This window comes from Neurospora hispaniola (assembly GCF_033458365.1).
Source record: "Neurospora hispaniola strain FGSC 10403 chromosome Unknown B0T23scaffold_7, whole genome shotgun sequence".
Taxonomy (NCBI): domain Eukaryota; kingdom Fungi; phylum Ascomycota; class Sordariomycetes; order Sordariales; family Sordariaceae; genus Neurospora; species Neurospora hispaniola.
The window spans coordinates 1,663,749-1,681,616 of record NW_026944412.1 but is presented as its reverse complement, the minus strand read 5'-3'; the positions used below and the strand labels follow the sequence as shown (position 1 = coordinate 1,681,616).

The 17,868-nt window shown below is 51.6% G+C and overlaps 5 protein-coding genes across 5 annotated transcripts; 2 read left to right on the top strand and 3 right to left on the bottom strand.

Annotated features, from left to right (window-relative positions):
- Nucleotides 1-457: 457 nt before the first annotated feature.
- On the top strand, nucleotides 458-2,809 carry B0T23DRAFT_343998 (general substrate transporter). The gene is made up of 3 exons (XM_062835936.1): nucleotides 458-874; nucleotides 1,003-2,114; nucleotides 2,185-2,809. Exons 1-3 carry the CDS (start codon nucleotides 591-593, stop codon nucleotides 2,385-2,387), a joined length of 1,599 nt encoding a protein of 532 aa, XP_062689952.1. The 5' UTR covers nucleotides 458-590; the 3' UTR covers nucleotides 2,388-2,809.
- Nucleotides 2,810-3,197: 388 nt separating this feature from the next.
- B0T23DRAFT_343995 (uncharacterized protein) lies at nucleotides 3,198-4,947 on the bottom strand. The gene is made up of 4 exons (XM_062835935.1): nucleotides 4,406-4,947; nucleotides 3,893-4,355; nucleotides 3,624-3,821; nucleotides 3,198-3,545 (listed from the first exon to the last, which is right to left on the bottom strand). The coding sequence occupies exons 1-4, from the start codon at nucleotides 4,486-4,488 to the stop codon at nucleotides 3,267-3,269; spliced, it is 1,023 nt and encodes a 340-aa protein (XP_062689951.1). The 5' UTR covers nucleotides 4,489-4,947; the 3' UTR covers nucleotides 3,198-3,266.
- Nucleotides 4,948-5,837: 890 nt separating this feature from the next.
- Nucleotides 5,838-7,672, bottom strand: B0T23DRAFT_215399 (nucleotide-diphospho-sugar transferase). The gene is made up of 2 exons (XM_062833634.1): nucleotides 7,376-7,672; nucleotides 5,838-7,275 (listed from the first exon to the last, which is right to left on the bottom strand). The coding sequence occupies exons 1-2, from the start codon at nucleotides 7,514-7,516 to the stop codon at nucleotides 6,097-6,099; spliced, it is 1,320 nt and encodes a 439-aa protein (XP_062689950.1). The 5' UTR covers nucleotides 7,517-7,672; the 3' UTR covers nucleotides 5,838-6,096.
- A 2,532-nt stretch (nucleotides 7,673-10,204) lies between these two features.
- B0T23DRAFT_215378 (uncharacterized protein) lies at nucleotides 10,205-12,222 on the bottom strand. Its single transcript, XM_062833633.1, has 2 exons — nucleotides 12,187-12,222; nucleotides 10,205-12,116 (listed from the first exon to the last, which is right to left on the bottom strand). The coding sequence occupies exon 2, from the start codon at nucleotides 11,916-11,918 to the stop codon at nucleotides 10,479-10,481; it is 1,440 nt and encodes a 479-aa protein (XP_062689949.1). The 5' UTR covers nucleotides 11,919-12,116; nucleotides 12,187-12,222; the 3' UTR covers nucleotides 10,205-10,478.
- A 3,260-nt stretch (nucleotides 12,223-15,482) lies between these two features.
- On the top strand, nucleotides 15,483-16,615 carry B0T23DRAFT_398498 (uncharacterized protein; the record flags this gene model as incomplete). Its single annotated transcript, XM_062838368.1, has 3 exons — nucleotides 15,483-15,773; nucleotides 16,157-16,312; nucleotides 16,397-16,615. The coding sequence occupies 3 exons, from the start codon at nucleotides 15,483-15,485 to the stop codon at nucleotides 16,613-16,615; spliced, it is 666 nt and encodes a 221-aa protein (XP_062689948.1).
- Nucleotides 16,616-17,868: the final 1,253 nt, after the last annotated feature.

Below are 17,868 nucleotides of genomic sequence, written 5' to 3'. Positions count from 1 at the left end.
TCACGACTCAAGTCGACAAAGAGCGGAAAAAGATCACCAGACACTCTTCATCCACACCTCCACAAAGTGGCTTCTCCCCAGTTTCTGGGGATGGCCGGAATCTTGGAAAATGCGGGGACTCCACCGGGGAAGCGTGAGACGTTGATCTGGGGAACTAGGATCATGCAACCTAACCGGGCCCTTCCATCCTGCCGGGTTCTTGGGTCTTCGCCTCCTTCGGCATTCAAAATGTTAGCACAGGGAATGCCAAAAGTGGCGATAGCTTTGTTTTCCTCACAAAAAAATGGCTTGCCTTGCTAGACTTGCTTACGTCCAACCCCCTCAATGTCGTAAGGTGGAGGTACCGCGCTAACATGGAAGTTGTGTGTATGTATGTGCCGGCAGAGTGTGATGTTGACACTCGACGGCGTGAATCGTAACTTAGGTAGGGTATCCTAAGTAAGCAATTTTCTTGCGAGTTTCATACATAAGGAGCGTCGATAGCCCACCCACTGGTTCGAATCGCGATCGTGTGGATTATATCCATAAGCAACGTTTTTTCTCTATCCATCCACGTTTTGCAATATCGTTGCACCACCATCACCATCATCATGGGTTATACCACTCTCTGGAAGAGGCTGTCGCCTACCCAGCTCAATATCGCCATCCAGACCTTCTCCCTCATCAGTATCTTCTTTGAAGGTTATGATCAAGGTGTGATGGGCGGCGTTAATGCCTCTCCACGTTATGTTACCGAGGTTGGTATCGGCTTGCCTGATGGCACAGTAACGGACGAAGTTCACCAGGGTGGTATTGTATCAGTCTACTACGTCGGATGTATCTTTGGCTGCTTTGCCGGAGGATGGCTTGCGGACAGGATTGGACGAATTAACGGGTATGTGCTCCTACCTCCTTACCTACCTACCTACCTACCTACCTACTACATCTTAGAAGTCACTGCCCCCTTCTATGGTCTTGAAGAAGTGATCTGATGGCTAATGCTTCTTGATGGTATTACATTAGTCTTTTCATCGGAGCCGTCCTCTCCCTCATCGGCGGTGTGCTGCAGGCGGCGACTCAGTCGAGCGACTTCATGATCGTGGCCCGTGTCGTGACCGGTCTCGGCACCGGCGCCCTTACCGGCATCACCCCCGTTCTCGTCTCCGAGACCTCAACAGCATCACACAGAGGCGGCTTCCTCGGCTACGTCTTCATCGCCAACTATCTCGGCATCGCAGTCGCGTACTGGATCTACTTTGGCATGTCCTTCCTCGACAACGGAAACTCGGACGTTCAATGGCGCTTCCTGCTTGCTTTCCAGTGCTTCCCTGCCATCCTCCTTGTCCTCGGAATCAAGCTTCTGCCCGACAGCCCTCGATACCTAGCATCAGTTGGCCGCCTCGACGACGCAAGAGAGGTCCTGGAGCATGTGCGAGGAACCCACGATGCTACTGCTGTCGAGATGGAGTTCCAGGAGATTGCCGCTGTTGCGAAGTCAAGCCAGAAGAGCTCACCCATTCAATTCGCCCAGATCCTAGCTGGACAAGGCGGCAAGCCCGGTCATCATCTTGGCCGCAGGGCGTGGTTGTGCATGCTCTTGCAGATCATGGGTTCATGGACCGGTATCACAGCAGTGACGGCTTATGCCCCTGTTCTTCTCTCAGCTGCGGGTTACGACCGTCTTACCCAGAACGGCCTGACCGGTGGTCTTAGCACCGTCGGTATTGTTGGAACCATCATCAGCGCCCAGATCGTGGACCGCCTTGGTCGCCGCAAGTGCCTCATGGGCGGATCATTTGCCTTGTTCGTTGTCAACCTTGTTGCCGCCTGTGTCTACGAAGGCGCGAGGGCACACCCGGAGCGCTCTTCATCCTTTGCTCCTGCTGCTGTCACCATGCTGTTCCTCTTCAACATCTGCTACGCCGCAACCTGGGGTACTGTTGCGTTCCTGATCCCTACCGAGATCTGGTCCTCGGACATGCGTGCCCAGGGCAACGGCTTCGGTATCACGGGGTGGGCTATTGGTGTTGGTTGGACCGTGCTGGTCAACCCCATCATGTTCAGACACCTCGAGAACAGGACCTACTTCCTCTTTGCGGGACTCAACCTTCTTTGGATTCCCATTGTGTACCTCTGTATGTCAACCCCTTTTCTCCCATCTCCTCCTATGACTCTCCAGTCGCGCTAACTTGATTCACTCAACAGTTTACCCGGAGACGGCCAACCGCTCATTGGAATCGATCGACGTCCTCTTTTCAACGGACAGCCCATTCCACTGGGCCATGGAACGTGCTTATCGCCAGCATGGCGACATTCTAGCCGACATGGACTCTTCAGATGGCCCTGCCAAGAAGAGCGAAAGCGAACCGCACGGAATTGAGGAGTCTGTTCATAACGAGCGTGTTTAAGTGCACAAGGGGAGCCACTGAAGCGGGATTATGAGCAACTCAGGGGGGGAAAAACAAACACACACACAATATCGTAATATACCTGACGGGAAAGAAGGAAAAAAGGCGACTACTAGATGCTGGGCGTCATGGGACGAAGAGCCCGTTGTATCTGTTGTATTTTTAAAGTAATGATCCATGATGAGACGAAGAGGCAAGGCCTGGAATTCAGGGCCCGGCCCAGCTCCAGTATGAGTTGGACACAAAGGTTGTTAGAACCTGCACGGGGCTCTTAAGAGGGAACCAGAGGTTTCCCGTATCAATACCAAGAAGCTAGTACAACGAAGCATGGAGCCAAAGTGAAATCTAGCGGTGTGACAAGATGGATCCCATGTGAGGATGGCGATGCTCAAAATGGGTCTTTTTTCCCCCAACGGACAGAGAGTGCGGGGAAACGAATTGAGATGAAGGAAAGAAAGGCACGAAGGAAGGCGTAATGGGAGACAGAAAAGTTACAAGAAATAGCAAAAGATATACAACACCTGGACCACGTAATTGAAGAAATCGGTGCATACTTACAGCAGGTATCCTTCCACCTGTGACGAACAGTCTTACCGGTCGCTTATGTAGTCTAGCTGTGGGGTCGGTGACGACCGGCAAAGCCCAGGTGCTGTACTGCGGTGTGTCTCTCCTTTTTCTTTCCCCAGCTGTGCCTTGCCGTTTTGGAATATAACAACACGCCTGTTCCTTTTTTTTTTTTTTTTTTTTTTTTGCTTCTTCAAATCATTATATGCACTTACAAGGTCTCCATCATCAGCGCAATGTCAAAGGCAAGTTCTCATAATTATATATTAATTAGAATAAGTAGGGCACGACAATATATAGAGTTGCTCTACTTGTCTAAGCATCAAGCGGCGACCTACGCGGTACATAACCGTACAAGTATGATAGCGATGCATAGTCCGTATCTGGTAAGTTGTGCGTGGATTTTTGTCTCAGCTGAGACTCAGTAACATTCTTCACTCCTTTACCGAAATTGACTAGACAGAGCACCGCCATTCCGGCGGCGCAAAGCGTCATGATCAGTGTGATAGCGGCGAAGGTCCTAAACATGTAAAGCTCATGGTCGATGGTCGTAAGCTTGTAGCAGAGAAAACCCGCGGCCGCGAGCTGGCAAAGCTGGAGAAAGCTCGAGTTAGACAAGGAAGAATACAAACAATGGCGATTGGTGAAAAGGCATGGATCCAGTGGACTTACGATAATGACAAGCGTGCCGACCGTGTACTCACTCTGGGCACAGACCACCGCAAGCCAGATCACCAGGAGAACGAGGGGAATTGCGCCAATAGACAATCCAAATTCGGGTTTGCCCATGTTGGCAGAAGCGTTGATCATGTTCTGGAGCAAGAACCCCAGCAAGAAGAACAGATCGAACTTGAGAAAGGCCGTGTAAGACTGGTTGCGTAGGCCATCGTTATGTATTAGAAAGCGAATAGAACTTGGTGTGACATGGAAGGGAGCCATACCTGTAAGATTAAAATACGCTTTCTCATAGCCAGATCCGCATTAATAGCCTTATAAACCACCCAAGCAAACTCGGACCGTAGCTTCCACGCTGCAAAACAGAAGACACCCGTCGCCACCGCCACCACCAGCGCCAGCGCCGCTAACGCCGGCATACAATCCCCCCAAGCATTCGTCCCCGGCGTTATCAGCGGCTTGCCATCCGATGTTATGCTTCCCGCAAGCGTATCAAGCGCGTCTTTGATGTCCTTGGGCTGAAAGATGGCGTAGACGAGCAGACAGAGGTTGTACAAACACAGGCCGACGACCTGGATCATGCTGCTCGAGCGCAGCGCGTCGTACACCAAGATGAGCTGATAGACAAAGCCAAAGATAAAGAGGGCGAAGAACAGGGGGACTGTGTGGCCGCGGGCTACTTGGACTACGGCGGGGTCGAAGCAGCGCTCGACGGCTATTAGGACGTAGCTGGAGCATGTTAGTCGGGGGTTTGGGGCGTGAGGGTATATCTCACTCACGCTTCAAGTGACGACGCGATCAGGGCTTGGACGACAGCGACGGATAGGAATGCGCGTGTCCATGTCGAATCGGGGGCATACATTGTTCCGGCGAAAACAAAATATTTGAGGAGCCAGCTACGTCTAAAAGTCCCGATGCCTCGGGATAACAAAAGACAGAGAACGGAAACCCTTTGAGATCACAAAACCCGAATATGTAGGTAGGCGGACAAACATTTGTCGAAGCTAAACCGGGGCTAACTCCAGTATGTAGCGGGAAGTGTCGATCTCAGTGACTAAGGATCACCATTGCCAGGCACCCACCCTGGTTAGCACAAGCTACAGTACATAATTTTCACTCAGTCCAACATTGGTGTGTAGTCGGTACCAGGACCCTTGATCTTAGTTCTCACGACTGAGAAACATAGTGCACTTCTACAGGAACTTGGCGCCATCACTTGCGTTCAAATAAGGGGTTCTGGATCGACGGGGTAGAAGATCCATGGCGGTGTTTGAACAAGCGTAGCCGTCAAGGATGTTAAGCAGCTCCGGCGTGATCTTCGTGCTTTGGATGTCGAAGAATCTGCAGGTCCGGCGGAGGCTCAAAGACCCCCTATCCGGTCACGTCGGTTCCCTCCCCTGACCCACCACCCTGCAGTTTTGCCAGGTCTCTGGTGTAGTGGTCGGTTTGTAATTCATGACTAGCGGTAAATACCATAATTATGGTAAATTTCATGTAAAAATGCCCACTTTGACCATTCTTATCTAATCATGTAACAGCAAGCTACTGAATGAGGTAGATCTGGCCCAGTTAATGCCCGGTATGTACCTAGTAGTAGCTGAGGTGCACGAACGGTAGCACGGACCACTGAATTAGCTGTAATTACAGTAAAAATGTAATTATGTGTAAAAATGCCATTTTTTTCAGAAATGATCGATCACTACTCTGGTGCAGCTTTGCAGCTTTCAGCTGCTCCCTAATCCCTGCCGTGCCTAGAAAAAGGGAATTAGCATGCAATTTGAAGCCAAAGATGGTGATTTTGGTGATTTATGAGTTGAGGTGAGCAGATCCGAGTGGAGACGGGGCCAGGGTGACGTTCCAACAACTCCGGAAGATGTCTGCCGAAGGGAGAGGAGTTTCAACTCAGAGTGCTCGGGCCGCCCGCGGAATTTTGCGATACTGTAACTCGTCATATTCTTTCCTTGTCGGTTTCGTTAAATATTGACTTTAATACCCGTCAGCGACCACGAAAGCCAGGCCCAAAGCTCAAAGTAGAGCCAGCAAAAAACTAAGAACCGAGCATGTCATGAACACTTCATGTCGGCGCTTAAGCAGAATTGCAAAACCGCCCAAGTCCCTCTCGTAATTCGCCCAATTAAGGCACTCGATCCGCCTAGTCTAACCATCGTCTCACGGTCCACAGGGGGCTTCGAAGCCGTTTCGAAGATCCATTGAAATACAACCCCGCCCTCTCGCTCGCCTGATTCTTTTGCCCAGCCTTTTACGCCTTCATCAGGAGGGAGGCTCGAAAGAAAAGCGAAAATTGAGGAAATGCATTGGTATGAATGACTAAGCGACCGAGGTATCCGGAAACCGGAAGTCTGCAAGATGTCCAAGATATATCCAAGGGTCATAGGAGGGGAAGAAATAAAATAAAATAAAAAGACACCGCTCCAGTGGCCAAAGCAACTAGCTATTTCGAACTGCCAAATCAAGCAAGCCGTCTCCTATACACTCCCAGCATCCAACTAGCCCTCAACACCGCCAAGCCGATCGCCATCTTGACACTATCTTTGACCAGATTCATCTTGCTCCCACCCACCTCGTGCCACCCAATCGGCACCTCGGCCACCTTTATCCCATAGCTCGTGCCAATGACACTCCCATCGCTTGCCAGAACAGGGGTAGCCGGCGCCGACTCAGCCAGCATCAACATCTCGATATCAAAGATCCATCCCTCCGTATGCATATACGGCACAATATGAGGCAGCGCCGCCCTGGAAAACAGTTTGAACCCGCACTGCGTATCCCTGATCCGGCTCGTCGCCGGCGGCGTGAGGATCATCAGCACAAAGTGGAACGAGCGCATCAGAAAGTTACGGACGGCTGAGCGCTTGACGACAGCTTCGCTGCCAACGAGGTGCGCGCGGCTGCCAATGGCCACGCCCCGGTTGGACCCGTCGACCACGTCCTCGCACCCCTCTATTAACTTGCCCAGGTCACCGAAGCGCGAGGCTCCATCGGCGTCGGCGAACACGGCGTACTCGCCGCGCACGTGGCGGAGGCCGTGTGTGACGCCGCCGCCTTTACCCCGGTTTTTTTCCAGAGTGACGATACGAAGTATGTCGTGCAGGTTGTGCTGGCGCGAGAAATCGAGGGCGACGTCAACGGTGCGGTCGGTGCTGCCGTCGTTGATCAGGAGGATCTCGTAGCCCGAGGGCGGGTGCTGGCGCTTGTGGGCGGAGGCGTCCTTAAACACGTTGCGGTGCGGCTTGGGCGTGCCGGTTCCCTTGGAGGTGGGACGGGAGCCGGGACCGGAAATTGCGGGCCGGCCAAAGTGTTCGTCGAGGTAGGCGACCATCTCTTCAAGAGTGGGGTTGAGCCGGTCAGCTTCGTTGTAGGCGGGGATGACGACGCTGATCTCGACTTCGGCGGGCTCGACAGTGCCGAAGTCGGGGACCGGGAAGCCGGCGGGGATGGTCGGGTAGGAGGCTGTTGTTGAGGAGGAGGATTGTTCCTTCAGACGGCTCTCGGCGTGCCAACGGTCGTACCAGCAGGGCAGCGGTCGGGGCTTGCTGATGGTGCCATCGGGGTTGGTGGTGATGTAAGTCTTTTCGGATGGGTACGGGAGGCGAGGCTTGGGCGCAACTATGTGCAGGACGATGTATATCTACGTCAGGTGGAAGCAAGATGCGAGTGTCAGTCAAGGCCTTGCATGAGCTGGGCTGGCGACGTGAAAGGGGCGACCAGGAAAGAGGTAAGGCTCATACAAGTCCAAAAGCAAGTCCAGCAGCCGACACGGCGATTAGAAATAGAGTAGGAGTCGAGGTTTCGGCGGCGACGTCATACAGAAACCAGACCAGCTGCAATGGCGCGCCGACGATATCCGAGATGGTGGAAGAAGGCGCCATCTCTCACGCCGCGCGAAACAGGGCACCCGAACTATTCAGTTTTAGGGGACTAGACTGGAACTGCGTTGGATAAGACAAACGAAAGGAGAGGAAGGCGGCCGCTAGACCGCAAAAACAAGAGCTCAGAACAGCATCGGGTGGTAGGAGTAAAGGAGTGCGATAGTTCAATTGCTATCAAAGTGGAAGTGGGAAAGGTAAGTATAGTAGACACAGCAGCCAGATTGCGCCGGTTGGCGATGCCCTGAGTGATGATGTATCCGTCAAGGTCCCGAACGGTGGAGCGAGGGGAAGCTCCCGTCGCGGCGCGATAAGATGATAAGGCTGTCCAGGCCCAAGGAAAGTGGAAGATGCCACGGTGTCGGCGCGCTATGGCCGGGTGGAGATGTTCTCTACAGTAGCTGTCCCCATTGGATAATGGGTCTGTGGCTGACAAGGCTGGCCAATCGTGTCTTTGGAATTGCTCCCCTCCCGCAACGCCCCTGTCGATCTGTTGATCTTCCATTCCGTCTTCCACACTTATACGAGACACACCCGTGGTGGCTTATACATTCCATCCGTGGAAGTGTTCAACTTCTCCTCTACACTACGTGAAACCATCGCCAGGAGTCATCAACGCAGTAATCGCATTCCGATGTCACCATCTACCCTCGAGGTCTCTTAAAGAACGCACAACGCCGGTCCGTCGATTCAGGAATCGGATGAGGCTTGGACTGATGTGCCTTACCTGACCGTCCCGGTGTGTGCGATAACATGATGAATGCCCGTAGGGACACAGCAGGAGGCAATTCTTATTCATCGAACATTCAATCTACTATTTCATCTCTGCAACAGCTTCGCATCGGGTCCTTTGCTTCCTACCTTCCGGATATAAGCGACGCACCGAGAATACCTATTCATCCCCGCCCGGCTTGCATGAGGAAGCGAGCTATTGTCGCCAATAAATTGGCCCACGAGCCATATGCTCCTGTTGTACTTCGTCCATCGGTGCGGTGGTGTTAGCCGGGCGTCTTCCACGCCTCTCTTTACGGATTCATGTTACCGCCAAACCTGGCCAAGCATTTCAAACAACACATGGTCTTGGACCCTGAATGCAACATCAGCTTGTTCTTTTGGCGGTCCCGCTGTTGAACTATTCGACCACGCTTTCTAGTTCTGATCTCCCCATCTTCCGTCGTAGGATCCTCTGCCTACCAAGAACTTCGAACGCAACAGGATTCACACCGGTGACAGCACTGCTGTCATTCAGCTCCCCATCATCAGTGATGTGAGTGGCATGGAGCAGTCATGAAGCCATTACTCGGCATCGGCTTTGAATGGATGCTGAGTAGACAGCAATATCTACCCCTAACACTCCATATGATCCCACCCACCACGTATCGTCCACGACACATTGGATCCAGACAAACCCTCCAAAAGACTGAATGTTAACCGGCCTAGAAACGAGCAGACCTCACAATTACCAATACGGTTGAAGTTGGGTCCCCCTCATGGCCATTCCTCTCAGCCCAAAGAGGCCAGCCAAGCAGCCGTCCTGGGGTTCGTTTCAGCTGACCTGTGCCAACTGCCAACAAGCCCAAAGTAGCCAAAGCACGCCATAGTCCAGACCTCCATTGTTCCATTCAGTGTATCGAAGTACTTACTGTGTCAAGAACCTTCGGTGTTGGCCGCCGCATGAAAAACACTAAAGCGTCTCAGATCGCGCCTTTGTCCTTTCTGGGTAATTCGAAACGAAGGAGTAGCATTGAGCATTGATTGTGCACAGGCAGCTAGTAGAACTAGTGAGTAAAAGCATTCCCAGAGGTGCCCAGTACAGCATCATTGAAAAAGAAATACAAACGGACTGATTCATGTCGCACATTTTCTTTGGCGGTAGGATACCTTTGAGCTTGGTGGTTGTCATTGCAAGCTGACAAAACGAAATCACACCACCACACCTGCCACGCCAAAATTACACGTAGAGACTTTGGGAAATCGCCGCCACCTACCAATTATTCCGTCCGAGCATTTGAGACAAGACAAAAACGAGCCGAGCCGTACATAGAAGCACCTACCTACCTTAGTGTTTTGAACGCTACAACCGTCGATAGCGAGCTCACTAAGTACTAATACCTCTAGAGGTACATCCCGCTATCTGCCCTCTCCCTGAACCCTCGCTCCTTCCTTATCGACTGACCTATTGTCCAGTTTCCTGGGCGATTTAAGTTCAGTCAGGAAAGAGCATACTCAGGTACCTAGCTGAATTCATGGTGTCACTAAAAGGTTGTTCCACCCACTACAGTCGCTGCCGGGTGGTTATAGAGCAGGCGTCACCCGCACCCGCACCCGCACCCCTCGTACTAGGTACTTACCTGTTCTGCCGTCTAGTCGATTTAGGAATAAATCCGATACCGTACGATACTAGAGGCAGTAGGTAATAACTGCAGCACAAGACTGTCGAGCAACAATGGCCTTTCAGGCTGTGGTGGCTGTAATCTAGGCCTCAATGTTTCGTTCAGTCGCCACCAATTTTCATCACTTGCAAGTGGATTCGGAAGAATGAAATCTTTGTTTCAGAACAACGATGGTCAGAAAGTAATTTTTCAGACAGCAAGGATCGCAAAACAGTGGTGGTATTTCCATCTTCTCCAGATTCGTCAAGGTTTTCTAGCAGGTATTCACATATGCTGTTGATACTCTCGCTCTCAACAAGAAAAAAAAAAAAAAAGGAGAAGGAGTCATGGATCTCAAATGAGCTCAGGAGAACCTATACATCATACACCAAAGAGATAGTACGACGATAAGAAGAATTAAGTAAGTAAAACAAAACCAATTTTCAAAATGCCGCCACCGTGGCCTCGTAAGACAAAAGAAAAGGTAGAGAAACCGCTGTAAATACTGATTTCGAAATGAGTTCAACTTCCTGGAGAACCGTTTTCTTCCTGATACACACTAAAGCATCTTTAAAGGATTGTTAGGTATGCTGTCATACCGCAACAGCCGTCCTCCTGTTACTCATAAAGCTCCATCGACTCTTCTTCGGCACCTTAGTTCCCCTTTCCTCCCCTTCCTCCTTGGAAATCTTCTTTGGCCGTTTCCCCAACTTCCCAGTTGCCTGGTGCTGAGGAAGCGCCACCAATTGCTGGGGAATCGCCAAGCTCGCTTCGTCAAACGAGGTGGGTAGAGCGCTAACAGCGACGGCCGACCGTTCCTTTTGACTGGAGTACGTCCTGTATTGGGTTTTACTGTTGTCGCTGATGTTGGAGACGACGTTGGATTGCATCGGTTCCGGCTCGGCGGTAGTGCTTGCTGTGTGAACCGTTGAGACAGCGGTGCCAATGGGGGGAGTAACGGCGCCGGTGCCGGCAGAGAATTGGAGGCTATTGTCTTCTGAGAGGTCTGGGCCATCTTCTTCTACCACCACGGACGGGGCAATGGGGTGCGAACTCTTGTGCGAAGGGGGAGCTGTGGGAAGAGCGAGGGTTCCGCCGAATTGCATGGGAGGGATTGCTGGAACGGGTGGGATGCCGGCGGCACTCAGTGAAGCGCTGCTGCTGGTTAAACCTCCTCCTACTTTGGTCGGACTACTCTTTGGGGATGACTGACTGGGCGATGAGGATTGTCCGGCTTGTTTGTATGATGAGTTTGACACATTTCGGGCATGACCGGGATGGAGACGGTGAACAGAGTCGGTGTCGCTTGCCCGCCGGCTGGGTACTCCCGCGAGCGGACTTGAGGTTGTCACTGCGCTGGTAAATTTCCTCACGGGCGTGATCTCCAAATCGTCTTCTGAGCTGCTGGAGTTGCTGGAGCTCTGGACGGGGGAATTCGAGCCGTCCCTGGTTCGAGGGGCAGAGCCAGATCCTCCTTCAAAGTGAATTCGTCCACCAGTTGCTGCAAGCCTGCTTGAAGACCAGCTGGCACGGCCGGAGTCGAGCTTGGGACGCCGAAGTTCCTTTTCTTTTCCCTTGATCGATGTTCCACTGCTGGCAGCTCCAGCCATGTCGATCGAGAGATAGCTGACTTCACCGCCATGATGGCTCCATCCCGGGATCGAGCCGTGGTAGCTGTATGCTCGGGGAATTGGAGGGACGGGTGTGGCGTAGCCGCTGGGGTTGTTGTATGAAACGTGCGTGAGGCTGCTGTTGGCGCGCGTAAAGACACCGGCGTGGACTGGAGTTGAGAGTCCGCTCGGCATACCCATGCCGTTTGCTGTCATGACACTCCTCCTTCGGTTCTCCTCCATGATTCTGAGTCGATCGGCCTCCTTCCAGCCCGTTGGACCACCCATGAGAGCATCGAGGGCGGCATGCCTGGGTATGTGTTTGTATGGGACCTTGGCCTCTTCCTTGTCCTTTTGGGCATTCTTTGCGTTCTGTTCCTTTGCTGCCTGCCGGCTTCGTTTGATCAAAGAGAATACCGACATTGTGGGCCGTTAGGTGTCCAAGTGGTACCTGAGACAACGTAATGAAGTGTTGCCGAACAGATCCCCCAAGATGTAGGTGGGATTGGTAGCGAGCAGATGGGGAAGTGGTCTCGCTTATCTGGTTGGTCGGATGAACGGGCCGAAAATAAGTAAAGGTAATATCGAGGGCCCAAGGATAGATATATTGTAAGGACGAAACTGGGCGACAATTATTGATCAACCACCAAGGATAGATAAAGGTGGGTTGAGTGAAGGTTATATAACCCACCTGCTGGTTCGGCTGTGCAAAGAAATGGAGGACAGAAAAGTGAGGTGACCCCAGGAAACTACCTAGAGAAGCCATTACAGGGGTGGAAAACATTGGCTGTCATCCCAGAGGTCAAAGGCCTTTTACCCAACATGGAGTTCTCCCCATCAGCTACAGCTCAGACCGGTCAAGAAGCCGAAAACAGATAGCACCGCTGCAGTGACCTGGGCATATTCCACGTCCGAGCAGCCAGGCATCTGGCCGGTTTCCCCCATGGGAAGCACCGTGGCCGATGAGTACCTTGTACATGCCCAGTACGACTGCGATGACTGGGCATTGGGAATGGACAAACGAAAGAAGCAGAAGGAGAAGCACGAAGCGAGAAGCTGCAGCAAAGGAGCAACAACACAGCAACGACGACGCCGTCAGCCACGCGGTGGGGGGTCACCACTCACCACATGAGTCCCATCTCCCGCTCCCGGAAGAGTGTACGCCAACGCATCCAACGAGTTCCTGGGACTCGAATCTGTGGAAGAGAAGCCGCATTTTCCTCGCTGCACGCCCGGCGGGGTTGGTTGCGTTGCTATCGGATTAAAAAAGCGGACAAAGTGGTTGGTGTGAGTGAAGCTGTACCCAAGAGTAGAAGTACCTAACCTCAGCAAAAGGGTGATAGGGTAGAGGTACCTGTACACAGCACCAAGATGGTCCAGCCGCCGACGGTCCTTCGTGAACCCCTGTCCGCATGGGTAGAGGTACGTACCGTGTTTCTCCCTTGCCTGACACTAAAACTAGAGGTGTTCCAGCTCGCTGGGTCCATTCAAAAAGGCAACCATGCCGAAGTCTAAGTCTCTTCGGGGCAGGCCCTACAGGTAAGGATGGCTTTAGGGCTAGGCTTGTCCAAGTTTTGTTCAAAGAGGCCTACCAAACCTCGTTAGGTACCTTATCCACCAAGACACCGAGAAAAGGAACCTTGTATCATCAACACGTGGGTTTATCTATCTTCTGTTACTGTTACACGCAGTAGTGTAGAATGTCGGTTACAATACGCATGTACCTAGATGTGTTAGTTAGCACTTGATAGGCTTCTTGGCGTCAGGTAAGATTCTGGTTTTCTGGACACCGTCAGCAACAACACAGTCTGTGTCGGCAATGTTCTTCCGGTCCAAACAAAGGGTTGGTTTGTTGATTTTCCTGAAGCATCGAACCTTTTCACAAACCCGCAAAACTCCTTCGCAGTCAATATTGAGCAGATAACCTCAAATTGCAATCGACAGAGCCCATTCCTTCTTTTCCTTGTTATTACCCAGTTACACGAGGTTGGTTGTGAGCGGCTTATCAACCGCCCACTCATTCCCCCCGACTCATCTACAGACCGCACCGTCGAGAAAGAGTAAGCTGCGAGATTGTTGCGGTTTGTACCTCTCTGAGTCCAACGCAGAGCTAGAAAAAGCAAAGAAGCAAAGCGCCGCATATTTTAATGAACGCCGACAAGAGCTGGGCGGGCGGGGGGTAGGTAATGAGAGAACTTTTGTTGTCCCCCATCCCTTCTCGTATTCACATCGGTTGGTCAAGCACACACAACGCATGCCGTACTGGTACCTACGCCCCTTGACTTTGTAGTATGTGTACATACCGCTGCTTAGGACGGCGGCGCAATATGAACGACGGTCTGCTGCCCGTGAACGAGGATGGACCAGATGCACGTACTGCACATCTAAGCAAGGAAGTAACCTTGGTCATAACCATCTCCGAGTTATAGGCCATGGGTTTTGGGGTTCCACTGGGCCATTCACAGCGTGCAAAATTCCATACGAGCCCTGACGCCATGTCAGCCGCAGAGCAGCCAGAAGGATGTTGTTGCTCAACAGCGTCTGTTGTAAAGGTTAGGCATGGCATCGTGCGATTGAGGAACTGACAGGGCCCCCTTTTTACCACACAGACCGTGGACAACTCAGACCACACCCTCAGGAATTTCTTGTACGACGCGAACACAAAAAGGTGAGAGGAGCCCCAAGGAGTCATTGGTTCTCCTTCGAAGCCTTCCCGCGACACAAGTGTCCCCTCTTGGCAGGGCATGAAGAACTCAAGTTCATTACCCGGGTGTTTGTGCCTTGTGCCTGAGCGTACCTGTGAGGGCTTATGAGGAAGCCTCGTCGTGTTCTTCTTCTTGTTCCCCCTCCAGCCGCACTTGATAGGCGGGGCGCCAAAGGAAACTTGCTTCCTTTATCACTAGCCATGATGCGTGTAATTTCCATCCTCATCGAAGGTTCCTATCAGTGCAGGTAATCAATGACACCTCCTCAAAAGGAACCCCCAACTGGTCGTACCACCGTAGCAGGCCATATATCAGACTTATCACCACCCACCTCGTACATGGCAATGCGGCCCCGATGCGACGATGCTGTTGGAATCCAGATCGTGGTATTCAGCATCGATAGCAAACTACCGGTCTGCCAACAGCGCAGCACGCATAAGCCATTCCCAGAACGCTGGAGTGCGACTATTGATGTGGGTGAAGGCTGCTTTATCGGTCGGTCAGCGCGAGTGAATGACTGCAGAAAGCATCTTTTCCCTGCCTGCCTCACTCTCTGTGGTTGGCTTTGGTTGGCTTGTTCTGAGCGCCCTATTCCGAATCTGGCAGCACCATAAGTCAATAGTGGCAGCCGCCTTCGTCTTCCAGCTTTCAGCATGTGTACATCGCTCTTTGGGAAGTGAACATGCATGACCGTGGCTTACGTGGGACCCGATCGGTGATGGTGTACGTATCCAGAGCAGAGTACTTTACCATACACGTGGGCTGAACTTTTTTGCTCAGCTCCTCTGCTAGTACTGCAGTCATGGTGCCGTCGGATTGTCATGTCCAAATAATGAATACAAGGCAGTCTATTCCCAAGCGGACGCACGAATGCAATGGCGGAATTGATGAGTGATCGAATGCCGCAATGCCTTTCAACCGGACTTTACCTTTACTGCACATCTTATCGGCCCGGAGAGGCATACCATACGAGTTCTGAGGTTGATATAAGTATGTAGGTAGATATCATATCGGAGCGGCTTATAGCTGACGTCGTTATCCGCCCGCCGCCCCTGGCAGCCCAACCTCACTCAATACGACGACATGGACTAAAATAGAACCCACAATACCAGGCTCTCGAATGTTACTGACCACCTCCCTAACAGGTCATCTCAGGCGTAAAGCAAGCAAGAGTTTTGGGCGGCTTTATAACCATACTCTCCGAAACCTTAACTACCTTGAGGCATTGTGCTTGATCAAAAGGGGAAAGGCTTGCTATGGAGGCTTACTTACTTTACCCTAGATGAATGACATCTTGCTCGTTTATACCACTCCTGACAGTCTTCGAAAGCCGCCGGCTATTGAGAATCTCATCGTCCGATACAGGTCAGCTTGGTGGCCAGACAAGGGCATGCTCCAAAATCTTCATCGGATGAAGATGATCTGCCAAATGTCTGGGACGGAGAGACGCTTGCTCGACAAGATTAAATTTCCCCTCCCGAATCATACATCCGATTTGCTTTGGCACGTCAAAGCCCAGACTATAACCACACCGCACATCGATTGTGGGCTTGCTTGTCCAAATTTACCACATGTAAATGTGTATTGAGTTTCAGTCAGCTAGGAGGATATGTCGGCGATACCATCAATGCCCAATTCGACAGTGTTCCTTGCTGCTTGCAGCCTCGAACAGGCAAATGCGAGATAAGCGTGGCTATTCGGACAGGATGCGATTGGCCGGAATACAAGCCTGACGGGTTCCTGGCGTAACCGCAGTACCGGCATACGCACACATATTCAGCCTCCTGCAGCCTATTTTTCGATCACATCGCGGCGCATATCTTGCTGTCACCCGAAGCTGGCAGTCAATCGCAAATCTCGAGCGAGCCTAGAAGAGGCAGCTTGCCGGTGCTGTGTCGATGCTGTTGATCTCGGGTGATGTATTGATGATCCTGCTAATGCCTTTTCATAAGCCAGGGCCACCGTGGCAGGAGTATTATCTTCGTGATTGCAAAGCCAATCGGTTTCGGTGCAGCCCATGACATCGAGAAAATTAGGCGTTGGGGCTTGAAATTCGGATACGGCATGACCAAGACCAAGGCCCGTCACGATAGTAGCGCTCGCCACGATACGGTGTGTTCCTGCTCTGTCTCAAGAGTTTTCCATGGCTAAAATACGGCCTCCCGAACCTGGTGTGTATCACCTTGTTAGCAGTAGAACACGACGTGGGAGGAGAAGAAGAAGAAGAAGAAGAAGAAAAGAAGGACAAAACTCCCAAGCCGTATAAAGCCATGGCCAGGCCTGTCTCAGAAGATCAGCAGCCCAGCCGCTGCCATCATCCGACGGGTGCTGCATCGGCTTGTGATTGTCGAAGATGTGATTTCTATCACCATTGAGTCTGTCTCAGAGGAGCAGAAAGCTGGCGTGGGGGTTTGAAGGACAGATGATAGATCTTGCTGCAGATGGTTCGCTACGTTCCTTGTCCAAGGTGACAAGTGTTGATGGCGTTACCTGCGGCAATCCCGGGCTACATAAATTAACGCGCAACAGAAAGCAAGAACATGCTTCGCTTGTAGCATCAGCACTCGATATATCATGCCTATAAACCACAACGTCTTGAACTTAGAGACACGAAGTGTGCCGTTGCCTTTTGAGTGGGTGACATAAGGTTATGTCCCGCCACCCGAGGATCCTCCAGATATCGTGCGGAACAAAAGGAAAAAAAAAAACCTTTAATAATAATAATAATAATAAATCTTTGGGCTCAGTACCTTCACAATTGGCGACGTTGTCTAGGGTGGACGGCCACTCGTCGAGTTCCTAGGCACAAGGCATCGCCGATGTGCCCAGTCTTGCCTTTTCCTTTGGAACCAAGGCTGCCTTCACAATCGTTTCTTCTATCAAGACGTCAGCTGATTCGATACTATAAGTTGAATAGTTCAACTTAACTTGGGCATCCTTAAAGAAAGGCTGTCCAAGAATAATATCGTAGTGGGGAAGACAAGTTGTAGTATCGAATCAGCTGACGTCCTAATGGAAGAAACCATCGTGAAGGCAGCCTTGGTTTCGAAAGAAAAGGCAAGACTGGGCACACCGGCGATGCCTTGTGCCTAGGAACTCGACGAGTGGCCGTCCACCCTAGACAACGTCGCCAATTGTCTAGGGGTCGACCTTGGTGTCGATGTATCAGCTCCTGCTTGGTACAATGGCGAAGCCCAAGATGAGATCCTTGGATGGATAGAAGACTCGACAGCTGATTACAGTAATGTGCCCTGTTAATGCTAAGCCCCCTTAATGCAAAAAGCCCCCCTTTTGCTAAAGATTTCGGCTGCCCGCATTCCCTCTGGTGGTGAAGACTGCTAACTGCTAATTGCAATACTGACGGGGGGGATTTGCATTAACAGGGATCTGATTTAGGTGGGCAGGACGAATAGCGGCGGTGCGAGAGGGTCGAAGTGACCCACCTTTAGGGTAGTCGACCCGTAATCTAGTAGCCCCACAGCATATATTGGTCTGTGCACTAGTACCATCCTTTGCAAAAGCCCCCCTTTTGCAAAGAAATCTGGCTGCCGGCATTAGTTGCATTAACAGGGCACATTACTGTAGCTGTGTCAGTACTTGTGGCTTGCCCAAAAGAGACGTCATTGGCTAAAATAAAAAAAAAAAGCCGTGTCTTCATGGCCTTAAGT

Excerpts from the sequence above, each read along its gene's own strand:
- B0T23DRAFT_343998 (XM_062835936.1), top strand. The coding sequence starts at position 591 with ATGGGTTATACCACTCTCTGGAAGAGGCTGTCGCCTACCCAGCTCAAT. Across the intron at positions 875-1,002 it reads AGGATTGGACGAATTAACGG|TCTTTTCATCGGAGCCGTCC; the intron begins GTATGTGCTCCT and ends GTATTACATTAG. Across the intron at positions 2,115-2,184 it reads GATTCCCATTGTGTACCTCT|TTTACCCGGAGACGGCCAAC; the intron begins GTATGTCAACCC and ends TTCACTCAACAG.
- B0T23DRAFT_343995 (XM_062835935.1), bottom strand. The coding sequence starts at position 4,488 with ATGTATGCCCCCGATTCGACATGGACACGCGCATTCCTATCCGTCGCT. Across the intron at positions 3,822-3,892 it reads AGCGTATTTTAATCTTACAG|TCTTACACGGCCTTTCTCAA; the intron begins GTATGGCTCCCT and ends CTACGCAACCAG. Across the intron at positions 3,546-3,623 it reads TCGGCACGCTTGTCATTATC|CTTTGCCAGCTCGCGGCCGC; the intron begins GTAAGTCCACTG and ends AGCTTTCTCCAG.
- B0T23DRAFT_215399 (XM_062833634.1), bottom strand. The coding sequence starts at position 7,516 with ATGGCGCCTTCTTCCACCATCTCGGATATCGTCGGCGCGCCATTGCAG. Across the intron at positions 7,276-7,375 it reads CTGGACTTGCTTTTGGACTT|ATATACATCGTCCTGCACAT; the intron begins GTATGAGCCTTA and ends CACCTGACGTAG.
- B0T23DRAFT_215378 (XM_062833633.1), bottom strand. The coding sequence starts at position 11,918 with ATGTCGGTATTCTCTTTGATCAAACGAAGCCGGCAGGCAGCAAAGGAA.